General features: G+C 43.1%; 1 protein-coding gene across 1 annotated transcript in view; it reads left to right on the top strand.

Moving 5' to 3' along the window:
- Window positions 1–1326, top strand: part of slc5a9 (solute carrier family 5 member 9) — a gene marked incomplete at its 3' end in the record, with an annotated part of 8616 nt that extends 7290 nt beyond the window's left edge. The window contains exons 11-13 of the mRNA XM_083666587.1: window positions 24–192; window positions 441–656; window positions 952–1326. Of these exons, the coding sequence (XP_083522713.1) occupies window positions 24–192; window positions 441–656; window positions 952–1326 (760 nt within the window). The remainder of the gene's footprint in view (window positions 1–23; window positions 193–440; window positions 657–951) is intronic.
- Window positions 1327–12626: the final 11300 nt, after the last annotated feature.

A 12626-nucleotide genomic window follows, 5' to 3' on the forward strand; every position in this document is an offset into this window, starting at 1 on the left:
TGTGTCCTGTGTATTATCTACAGGGTATTTATCCTGGTTCTGGTGGTGCTCAGCATCCTCTGGATCCCTATCATCCAGACGGCCAATAGCGGCCGGCTGTTCGACTACATCCAGGCCGTGACCAGCTACCTGGCCCCGCCCATCACTGCCGTCTTCCTGTTGGCCATCTTCTGGGGGCGGGTCAACGAGCAGGTAAACACGCCTTGTGATATTTGAATCTCTTCAAATTCTAGATTTGAAGAGATTGTGTCCTCGTTGCATGAACGTTATGTTCGTCTGTGGTTTTGCTTCATTCTATTTCGGAACTGTCTGACACTCTGTCAATGATGTGTCTGTGTGCGTGTCTGCCTGTCTCTCTGTCTGTTTTTCTGTCTGTCTGTCTGCATGCCTGCCTCTCTGTCTGTCTGTCTGTTCATATGTGTGTGTGCATGCGTGTGTAGGGAGCGTTCTGGGGTCTGATGGCGGGCCTGGCCGTGGGCTTGGTGAGGATGGTGATGGACTTCTTGTACGGGACGCCGGCATGCGGCCAATCAGACCCTCGCCCTGCCCTACTCCGCGACGTCCACTACCTCTACTTCGCCCTCATCCTATTGGCTCTCACCAGCCTGGTCATTACCGTGGTCAGCCTATCCACGCCTGCCATCCCTGGCCAACATGTAAGGCACCGACCAATCACAAATAGAGACACTGACAACAGACCAATCGTAGAGAGACATGTAGGGCTGTCACTGACAACTGACCAATCACAGATAGACATGTAGGGCTTTCACTGACAACCAACCAGTAACAGACAGACATGTAGGGCTGTCACTGACAACTGACCAATCACAGATAGACATGTAGAGCTGTTACTGACAACCGACCAATCACATGACGAAGAGGTGTCAACATAATGTTTGAAATCTGACTGGATCAAACTAACATTAACCCCTCCCTCCCTCCCTCCCCCAGCTGCACCGCCTCACTTGGTGGAACCGCCACAGCAAGCAGACCCGTATCGACTTTCCCAACCCCTGGTCCTCCACACGGACCCCTCACCCTGACCCTACAACCCCCGTCGACCCTCACCCTGACCCAGCCTCAGCCTCAGCCTCAGCCTCGGACAGGGCGGAGGACCAGGAGAGGGGGCGGTGGTGGAGGCATCTGGCCCTGTGGATGTGTGGTCTCTCTGGGCCAGCCAGACCAGAGCTCAGCCCGGAGGAGAGACGGGTTCTGGAGGAGAAACTCAGCAGCATCCAAGAGAGACGGCTCTGGAGGAACGTCCTCAACGCCCAGGCCCTCGTCCTGCTGACGGTCAACGTGTTCTTCTGGGGCTACTTCGCCTGAGGGGAACACTCCTCCCCTCTTTCCCTCCTTCCTTCCTTCCTTATAAGTTGGTACAAATGCTTGTAAAACACAATCTCTATATTTGGCCATATGAACAATTAGTCAAATATCACCTCAGGTTTACTTTCAAATAAACACATCAATAAAATATAAGTAGGGACAGATGCAGTAACATTGACATATTGACATTTCAACAAGCCAGATACATTGCACCATAAATAGCTTGCGCTATTTTTCACTGTCTGTCCCTAAAGAGACAGGAAAATTGTTTAAATTTAGAATAGACAAAAAATTATATATAATCATGTTTATATACATGTTCTAAAAATGTCATCACAGCTCTCCTTAATATTATTTTGGGATTATTTTACTGTGAAATTCAACTGGTGTTTACTGATTCTTATTGAATGATAATGGAGGACACACCAGAAAGATTCCCCTCATTCTTTTGTAATTGAATTTCATTATCATATTATATAAATGAATCCTGCACACAGTTTTTGACAGATTTGTCACATTTATTTGTAAAAAAAATTAATTGGTCAGCCAAAATTGGTCAACCTTCAAGTTAATGGTTGTCCAGTCATTGCGTGGACAATGCAAGAGACATTGAAATTTCATCTGAATCTCTGGTGTCTACAGGGGCTAAGTTTGAGGATGCTCATCCGCATCCGGGATAGGGTCATCCTCGGAGTTGCTGTTGTGTCCCAGTGTTTCCTCCCTCTTCCTCTTTCTGGAGGCTGAAGGACTCTGCACATTTAAGAGGACAGAGCTTTGAGGGTCAGAGGCCATCATGTAGTTGCTGCAGATGGAGGAGGTTGTATATCTGCTGTAGTAGTACCTGACCTCTTCAGAGCTGTCGCTCACCATCTCCACATCATTGGGGTATGGGCTGGAGCATCGGGAGGTGTCACTCATCATCTCCACATCGTTGGGGTATAGGATTGAGGAGCATGGAGGGTAGCTGTAGGCACTCCATGCTCCTCAATGCTCCATGATACGAGTCAAACACAGGGGTGAAGGAATACTGAGAGAAGTCTCCAGCTGAGAAGACAAAATATCACACAAATGGAAGTGGAGTTAACATGAATATCCTTGTAAACAAACCAAACGTGAAATAGGTACATAAAGCCCAGTGTCCTACCTGACACCAGATTGTAGAAAACTCTTTGTTTGGACAAATACAGCACTCTTCACTGAACGTTCTTCATCATGTGATCTCTTTCCCTTATGGCTACCGATTCATCATGGCCATTTAACACTTTTTTAAAGCTAAAATCTAAATCTCTACTTTTAACCAACATGAATGCAATACTTACACAACTGAAGGATGTAAAAAGTCAGCAGGCAACATTCATCACACTTCTCACCCCCCAAGCACACAACCAGGGACAGATAACAATACAATCTGACTCCCGACTCCAACCCAGGACATACCTGAAACAGCAAATAAAAGCACTTTTGGTGGTTGGTCATTTTTATTGGTCATCAATCCACACAATATCCCAGAATGACAAAGCGAAAACACGTTTTTTGAAATTTCAGTACATTTACTAATTATTTTATTTTACTTTAAGATTTTAATTGTTTATTTCTTCTTTTTAAAAAACTTAAATCTGTTTTGGTATTACCCAGTAGGTCTTTTCGTTAAAATTACCTCTTAGTAAACCTTGGAACATATTTTAACCTGAATTTATTTTTGAAATGGATTCAACCACAAGATTGTAAATTACCAAAAGTCAAATATCAGTGTCAATACATGTATACTCTAGATTCAAACGTCAATAAACTTCAATAAGTAACATTACATGAGATGAGAGGATGAGGAGATTTGTGATGACTTAGTCCCAGTCGATGGACTTGGGTCCATCCCGGTGGTTCAAGTGTGTGTGGAAGCAAAGGATCTGTCTTACCGAAATCCAGAATGCACAATGCAGTGTCTCTCCTTTTTTCACTCAGATAAAATCAACAAAAGGGACGTTGGGAATGGCTCGCCAGTCCAACTCCTCAAACAGAAGCGTAGCAGGATGAGGACAAAAATCAGGATCCAAAGGGAATGAACTCAACTCAACGAAAAAACCCAGCCAAGGGAAATCTTTCCAAGATTACAGCAGCTTGAAACTGTAACTGTGGACGGGTATTGTGGATTCGTGGAAGGCTCGTATGTCTTTGAAATCTGAACAACTCCATAGATAACTTGGAGGCAACACCAATTGGAGTGATACTGAATACTGTTAGCTATGAGGCTATCTGCTAGCTGAGCTATGCTACTCCACATACCACTCTAGTTCACTCGACGCTGGTCAATGTAACACTAGTCTTTTATATTATCAATAATGGAAGTTAGTAGTTCTAAAGCAGATCTTGCTAAGGAAAATTACCTTTAAAGCACTTCTTCACACACGTGGCAGGAATCTTCAGCGCATAGTACATACAGGTCTGACCAGTACGAACTAACACGGAAAAGACAGCGATATGATTTTTCCATGATCCAAAGAGTCGTAGGGCGGATCTACACTTCTGATTGGTTAACTCACAACGAGACTAGGGTTCTCATTGGTTGATTGAATAGTCTTTCAATTATACAAAAACTAATGAAATACTCCTAAATAATAATGATGTCATCCACAAATCACCGTTCCAAGTTCTTACATGCAATTTCCAGTTTTTAACCATGAATATATCCCATATCATCTTATTTTGATGATTTATAGATTTTAGCTTCTCTTAATCATCGTATATTCTTATTTTTAGAGTCTAATATTTAGTACAAATTCACTTATTTTAAGGATCATTCTGCATTATAAATAGGCTCTATTTGCCTGGGTTACACTCACATGAATATTATGTAATATGCTGAATAAATGTTGTCAAAAATATGTCATTGTCAAAAATAATTTGAATGTAGTTGCTAGTAGAATAACGTTTCAATGCAAATGGAATGTATGAAATAGTTTGTTGTTTTGGAACTAAACTATTTAATAAATTATTTAGTGATAATGAATCATGGGTATAATGAATGTCAATTGACCCAATATTCAATGCCCTGAGTCTCAGCTATGATTTTGTTGAAGGATATTAAGCTAATATCCACATCTCATTTTTGGCTTCTCTTGCTTTACCTACAGAAGTCAAGAGACACCACCGCATCAGCTGCAAGTCAGCCTTCCATTACATCTGTACTACAACTCCAAGGTATGACATGCCTGGTAGAAATTACATCATGCACATGGAAATACCAAAACTGAATCAGAATCAGAATTCTTTTATTTGGCCAAGTATATTTGCACATACAGGAAATTGACTTGGTGAGGTTGGTGCATGGACATAAAAAACAAATAGCAAATATTGACAAGAAATGTACAAAATAGCAAAATATTAACAAAATAGCAATAACAACTTTACAAAAAAGAGCAGAGGCTATGAAATGGTTATGGGGCATGTACACTATAAATTAGAATAAGTTTAAATAATTCTGAATTACAAATTACAGTCCATTGTGTGTGTGACAGGATGGGGGGGGGGGGTGGAAGGCACAGAGTCAGTGAGAGGCAGGGGGCTTGTCTGTGAGCCCCACTGCCATGGGGAAGAAACTGTTCAGGTGGCGCGAGGTCTTAGTCTTAATTGACTGGAACCTTTTGCCGGATGGAAGTCTATGGAAGAGGTTGTGACAGGGTGGGAAGGGTCACACATGATGAGGGGGGCAGTTGGGGCTGGGCTTCTCCTGAAGCCTACTACCATCTCTACAGTTTTTAGGGCGTTTAGCTCCAAGTATTTCTGGCTGCACCAGGAAGCCAGGCTGTCAACTTCATCTCAGTAGGCGGCCTCATCACCATTGGAGATTAATCCAATGAGGGTTGTGTCATCCGCGAACAGGAGTTTGACAGAAGGGTGGCTAGAGGTGCAGCTGTTGGTGTAGAGGGAGAAGAGTAGAGGAGAGAGCACACAGCCTTGTGGGTCTCCGGTGCTGATGGTCAGGGGCTCCGAGACAAGCTTGCCCAGCCGCACCTGTCTGTCAGGAAGTCAGTGATCCACCTGCAGGTGGGCTCAGGCACGCTCAGCTGGGATAGCTTGTCCTGGAGGAGAGCTGGGGCGATGGTGTTGAATGCAGAGCTGAAGTCCACAAACAGGATCCTGGCGTAGGTGGAGTCTAGGTGCTGGAGGATGAAGTGAAGTCCCATGTTGACTGCGTCGTCTACAGACCTGTTGGCTCTGTAGGCAAACTGCAGTGGGTTGAGAAGGGGGTTGGTGATGGCCTTGAGGTAGGTGAGCACAAGGCGCTCAAAGGTCTTCATAACCACAGAGGTCAGGGCGACTGGTCTGTAGTCATTAAGGCCTGTGATCCTCTGCTTTTTGGGAACTGGGATGATGGTGGATGTTTTGAAGCAAGCAGGTACGATGCATTCAACCAGTGAAGTGTTAAAGATGTCCGTAAACACTGGAGACAGCTGGTCTGCACAGTGCTTCAGTGTGGAGAGGGAGACAGCGTCTGGTCCAGCTGCCTTGCAGGGGTTCTGTTTCTTTAACAGTTTGTTGACGTCTCTCTCCTGGATGGGGAGAGGTGCGATGGGGGGGGGGCTGTCTGGGTCCATTGTGTAGGGGGGGTAGTGTCTCTGTCCAGGCTGGGAAGAGGTGTGATAGCTGTGGAGGGGGGTTGGTTGTGTGGGTCAGAGTCAGGACTGTTCCATTGTCTGTCAAATCTACAGTAAAAGTAATTTGGGTCGTTTGCAAGTCTGAGGTCATCCATCGTGGGGGGATTTGGTTTTGCAGTCTGCGATCACTCGAAGGCCTTTCCAGACTGACGAGGAGTCGTTGACTGCAAATTGTTGTTCCAGCTTCTTTGAGTACTGTCGTCTGGCCTCCTTAATCTCCTTGCCAAATGTGTACTTAGCCAGTCTGAACCTTTCCTTGTCTCCACTCCTGAAAGCCCTCTCCTTCTCCAAACAAAGCTGTTTGAGTCTTGCTGTGAACCAGGGCTTGTCATTGTTGTAACTCACCCTGGTGCGTGTTGGAATACATCTGTCCTCACAGAAGCTGATGTATGACGTCACAGACTGTGTATTCGTCTAGGCTGTTGGAAGCAGTCTTAAAAATGTCCCAGTCTGTGGTCTCTAGGCAGGCACGCAGCTCCTCCACTGCTTCTCTGCTGCTCCAATTCTTAGATGTCCGCAGGTTTAGAAAGTTTTAGTTTCTGCCTGTATGCCGGGATCAGATGAATAAGAGCGTGGTCAGATAGTCCCAGAGCCGTGCGGGGAACTGCGTGATAAGCTCTGCTGATGGTGCTGTAACAGTGATCCAAAATCTTCTCCTCCCAGGTCGGGCATTTGATTAACTGTTTATATTTAGGGAGTTTGTGAGTTAAGTTGCCCTTGTTAAAGTCCCCAAGGACAATAACGAGTACAATGAGATAAGAAGTGTGCTTAGTGCACAACTGGCAGGGAAATAATTCTTCTCATGCACAACAGATCTCTGGATAAGCAGAGATGTAGACACATACATATTACTGTTACAATGCAGTTTATCAAAGAATCATGGGAAATCCAAGATTGGTGTTTAGGCTATACAGCTTTGTACTTGGATCAGAGCTGGGAGCAAAGTGAGGAAAATGCAGAGGGACAACCAGCTTGCTATCCAGCATTTTTTTTAAAGATATTGTATTCTGTTATTTCATATGGTGTTTTATTTTGGAAAGAAATTGAAGACATTGTTCTGTTATTTTTTTACGTAGTGTTTTATTTTGCTGTGGTATCGTTACTGTATGGAGTATCAACATCCTGGTATTGTGACAACACTACTATCTTATAATGATTTCAGTGTATGTTCAGTGTCTTGTTGTCGTCCTGTTTATTGTGTGGTAAATACTGTACAAAGTTGCCAATTATCTCTTTATTTTTAATAAAGCATGCGCGTTATCATTGTTGTACATGTACATTTTAGCCATTTAGCATATGGTCTTATCCAGAGTGACTTACAATAAGTACATTTTCTCAACATCAGCCATCACAAGTAAGACTTTCTATAAGAATAAGCAGTCACAGTGAAAGGGAAGAAAATAATTATTCTGCTGCCTCCTCTCACCGTTAACATTATTTGAGACAGCCCAAGGATTTGAGTAAAGGGGCAGCGTGGATGCACATGTTGTTATGTCTGGCATGGAAACTATGCAGTGGAGATAGATGTGTTGTCTTTATAATTGGCATGGCCCAGGTATCAGGGATATATGAACTGTGTTACCCTACTGTAGTACATAAAAGGTTGATATTGAAAATAGGAATGCAGTAGACCAATGTCCATCTGTTTTTTTTTCCTGTGTCTGGGCATTGTTGGCAATTACCACACCAGTGCACTATGGAAGGAACTCACTAGAACCAGAGAGAACAAACTGTCAAGGTTTCTATTGCCTAGTGATCATGATCCTTAGCAGCTCTGACAGTTTAATGTTAATGATAATTAGCCTACTTATTGCAGGGGATTAGTCAATTGGACTTTTGGTACACTTTCAGTATGTTAGATTTAGCTAAATTATTGCCACAATATTTGATTGTAGGCTATAGGTTTATTAATGACTTCTAAAGATCATGATCAATGTTGTCTACAAATAGATGAGGCTAGCCTAGCTTCATTAGACAATATAATATTAATTATATTGGGCTAGGGGAATATTTTCTTTTAGTAGACTAAACCTATAGTCTAAACACCGCAACTATGGCGCAACCTAAATGAAATTACGATTAATATTTGTGGAGTGAATAAATTACAACTGAAACGAAAGGGTGTCTTAGTTGGGTCTCCTGGCTTTTATTCAGGAGTCCCATTTGAAATTGATATGCACTGGAGTGCAACTAATAAACTCCTGTGCTCCAAAAGTTGTAATGATTCTGATCAATGAGACCAGAAAGTTGACAACTGAAACACCTACCTATAAAAAACAAGAATTGACACATGGTCTATCCAATAAAAGGATTCCACAGTTGTTCCCCCGATCCGGTAATTAGTGTGCTTACCCCCTCTAGTGGAATAATGAGTAAAACAATTCTGGGCTGATTACCTCTCAGTTTAAGTCCCATTGAACTGAAAAATTATTATAGAACCATGGGCTGCATAATAACAATTTCAGCCCACTCCAGTCTAAGATAGGACACTCCCAAAGTGTGTGTGTTTGTGAAAAGATGCAATAGTGATAAGATTAAACTAATACGAGTAAACAATGTGGAGGGAAATAAAGGGTATAGGCTATTCGTTTTATTTACATTTCAAAAATAATGCATAATAAGGACACAAAAAATTAAGCCATTAGGCCTACAAATAGATATGCATACAAACAATGTTTAAAACAATGTATAAAATGGTATATAACTGTTTAATGCAAGATAGACTGACCTGCTGCAAAGGAAATGGGGGCAAGACAGAAGTAAACCAATAATTAATGATTGTAATAGGTAGAAATATACACTACAATAGACTTCAGCATTCCCTATAGGTACAAATGCGGACACTGCTTGCTTAAATTTCTTATATTCGTAAAATACTGGGCTAAAGGCCAACTCGGGGGGAGGTGTACTCACGGCTAAAGGGACTATCCACTTGTGCAATTTACTCACCACACCATGTGTACAAACACTCTGAAACACAGAAAAATAGTGCAGAAAAGGGTGATCCCCACGCCAGGGGCCATAGGCAGTCGTAATGCCAGTAGGCTATTTTTTTTTCCTTTTATTAGCAGGAGAGAACTTGTACAGGGGGGGTAGCGGGGATGAAGAGGTCTCAAGCGTTGGGGTTAGGGTTAATATAGGGATAGTGAGGGTGAAGCGGTCTTTAGGAGGGACTGTTAAGATGTAGCCTGAAGAGATGGGTTTTCAATCTACGGCGGAAGATCGGAAGTGACTCTACAGTCCTGACAGTAGTGGGAAGCTCATTCCACCAGTGGGGCGCCAGGACAGTGAAAAGCTGTGACAGAGTAGCGCGGCCACTGCATCCACGTAGAGGCGGCGGTGCCGAGGTGGATGAGCAGAGTGATCTTGCAGGGGTTTGGGGGCTAACCATTGCTTGCAAGTAGGGAGGGGCTGTTCCCTTTGCCGCCCGGTAGGCAAGCACCAGTGTCTTGAGGAAGAAGAACAGGAGAGAGAAGAGAGTGAGTGAGATGGCTAAACCTGTTGTTTTTATTTGTTTAATTCACGCCAAAACATAAATACAAAAACCACAACATATTATGACAACATAATATAAGTTAAAACAAATTGCAGATGAGGTAAAAGATATCCATACATGCCATACATTACATCCATACATTACTCGCATGGAAATTCCTCTTCCTCCCTCCCTAAGCAAGTTTTGTCAGACTTAGACCTCATTACTGAGAAAAATTAGTTCAGTGATGCCTTTCAACAGCATTTTATCTTGGCAGATTTTTTATTTGACAGAAACTGTGGTTTGGCTGACCCTGGTCAGTTGGTCCATCTCCCAGCCCCCAGTTGGCTTGATGGGAGATCAGTCAACTACTAGCAAATATGTGTTTTACTAGATGTCCTGTGATGTACTAGATGCCCTGTGATGTACTAGTTGCCCTGCTTAAAATTGACGTAAAATCTTTCGCCCCCCCCCCCCCCCCCCTATCTGACTGTTATCTCAGATGCTATCCCCAAAGTTTGGATGGCAGCCAATCTGCTCCCTCTCCATAAAGGCAGTGATCTCTCTGACCTAGATAACTACCGTCCAATATCCAAGCTATTTTGCCTTTCCAAAGTATTAGAGTCCCAGGTCAACTCCCAGTTAAGGACCTTTTTATCTTCTCATTCTATTCTAAATGTGCACCAATCTGACTCTAGACTTGGAAATAGCACAGTCTCAGCTGCTATGCTTGTCTGACTTAGACGATGTGTTGAATTGCCTAGGTCAGAAAAAAAACATTGTGCTGCCTTATTTATAGGTCTTTCCAAGGCATTTCATGCGGTCGACCATTAACTACCCATTCAGAGGTTGTATGAAATAGGCTTGGATCAGACTTCATTTGTACAGTAGGTAGGGGTTTAATCGCCGCACACCACTGCACGCCCCCGTACCGTACATGCCGAAAGCCACCACAAGGTGGTGAGAAGAGTTGTGAAGGATGTTTGAAAAGAGAATGGTTTGCCTTATCAGATGTACATGTACTGTAGATTGGCAAAATCAAGTTTATTATAGCAGCTCGTGAATTGCAGATCACACATTCTCTCACAGTGTAGTGAAACAGGGGGGAATGGGTTGGGGTGGGTGCAGGCAGGGCGCAGGCAGGATGGGGGCAGGGCTGCACAAAGCCCACAGATCGATAAAGTTCAACTCCTGGCGAGAGAGGCAGACTAGGATATTTTTGGCAATGAATAAGACACTATTGAGAGGCCGTGTTGGTAAAAATGCCAACCATTATTGACAACTAATTTGGCCATGTCTCTCTTCAATGTCTTCCACAGCAGAGGCTTGTCTTCTTTTCTTGCTTTTTTTCCCTTGGTTTTGCTAATTCCAAATTGCAGCGTTTTGGCCTTGCAATGACTACTGAATACCTGAGGCTCTCAAAATGCAAATTAATACAAATGTGATTTACACAAATCTATGCTACAGGGTCCATCCGACTGCAGCCATGTATTTTCTCCGAAATATGTAGAGGGGAAAGGAGGCGCACAGGCAACAAGCATGGCCTTATTTCTATTACAACATATGGCTGGATATTGGATGACATGACATGGATATTCCATTCATCCAGGTCGATGTAACATCAATAGGTTTAGGCTATTTACATAGTAGACTATGTAAACCCACCCCAGGCATGATACTCAAATTTACCCACCCTGTACCTATCATTAGGTTGCTACAAATGGAAGTTTATAACGCAAGTGCACAGGAGGAGAGTAACATTGAAGTAATCAAGGTGACAGTGACACATTCAATAATGTCCTGCACACTGTTGCTTCCCCCTCTCATTCTCTCACGCAAAGATACCCTCCCCCATCAACATTACATTCGCCTAACTTTGACTGAAGTCTGTGAGTAGAGACGCACTAAAAGTGAGATTTGTTTTGCTTGATCTCTGTTGTAATGGCACTGGTGTGTTTGCTACAGTTGAGAACAAATTACACCAGTAGGCTAAATCTCGATCTTCTGTCATTATTGGGACAAATTGCCAAAATGCGAGGTGTTCACCTTTCTATATGTGATCACTTTGTGTGGTGGTGTGTGGTGACATAGGCTCCTGCTAGATTGTAGCGCAGGTTTGGATGAGTTGGGATTGATATATTGACAAATATATGCAACACTCTCGGGGTGCACTCGGGTGAATCAGTTGTAGGCCTAGCGTCATTTACCTGAGACCTGATCATTTCATGCATGCACCTGATCATTTCACTCGCACTAAGCACTATGTTATTCTCCCATCAAAAGTCACCAGAATTGCTTGTTTAACAGGTGATATGCAACATTTTGGTATTCCTCTGGTGGTCCTCTGTGGCTCAGTTGGTAGAGCATGGCACTAACAACGCTTAGGTTGTGGGTTTGATTCCCACTGGGACCATATATACTGAAATGTATGCACTCACTGCAATGTAAGTCGCTTTGGATAAAAGCGTCAGCTAAATGGCATATATATATATATACATTTTCTCTGGGTCACAACATTTTAGGCAGCACTCCCTTGTGAAATGTACTTCCTACATTACGTCCCTGGACAAATAGCCAAAATGCGAGGGTGATCATCATAAGCTACTCTTCACATAATTAATCAGGCAGCATTGTTTGTAAACACACTATAACACACTATAAACATATCCATCATGCTCAACGATGCCTCCTGGTGGTTGTTTTGATGAGGTGATTGACCTGAAAAAAATAATCATCAGTGCCATCGTGACATTGTCACAGCGGTGGCCCGGCGCTAACTTTGGTCTAAGATATATCCCTGCACACTCCTTGCAGCTCAGTTCCCAAACATCCTGTACCTGTGTACCTCCCAGGTACCTCCAATCCCCCCACAAAAGGTGGAGGAGATTAGTTTTGCAAGTGTGACGTGTATATCGTCAATCCCAATCGCTAAACGAATTGCCTCTACCCTGCGTACCTATCACCTATGATATACGATATAGGAATCTACCCTTGATTTTAGCTCAGGAAAGACCACATTAACTCACGTTGGATCTTCATTGGAGCTGTTAGCTATCTGTCAAAGGAACGCTTATTAGTGGGCATGCTATGTCATAACATATGTTTGATTAAGCATGGGTCATATGAGTAGAAATGACATAAAATAGCCTAAAAAGAGGAAGGGAAATATCAAC

The sequence above is a fragment of the Argentina silus genome (assembly GCF_951799395.1).
Source record: "Argentina silus genome assembly, chromosome: 3".
Taxonomy (NCBI): domain Eukaryota; kingdom Metazoa; phylum Chordata; class Actinopteri; order Argentiniformes; family Argentinidae; genus Argentina; species Argentina silus.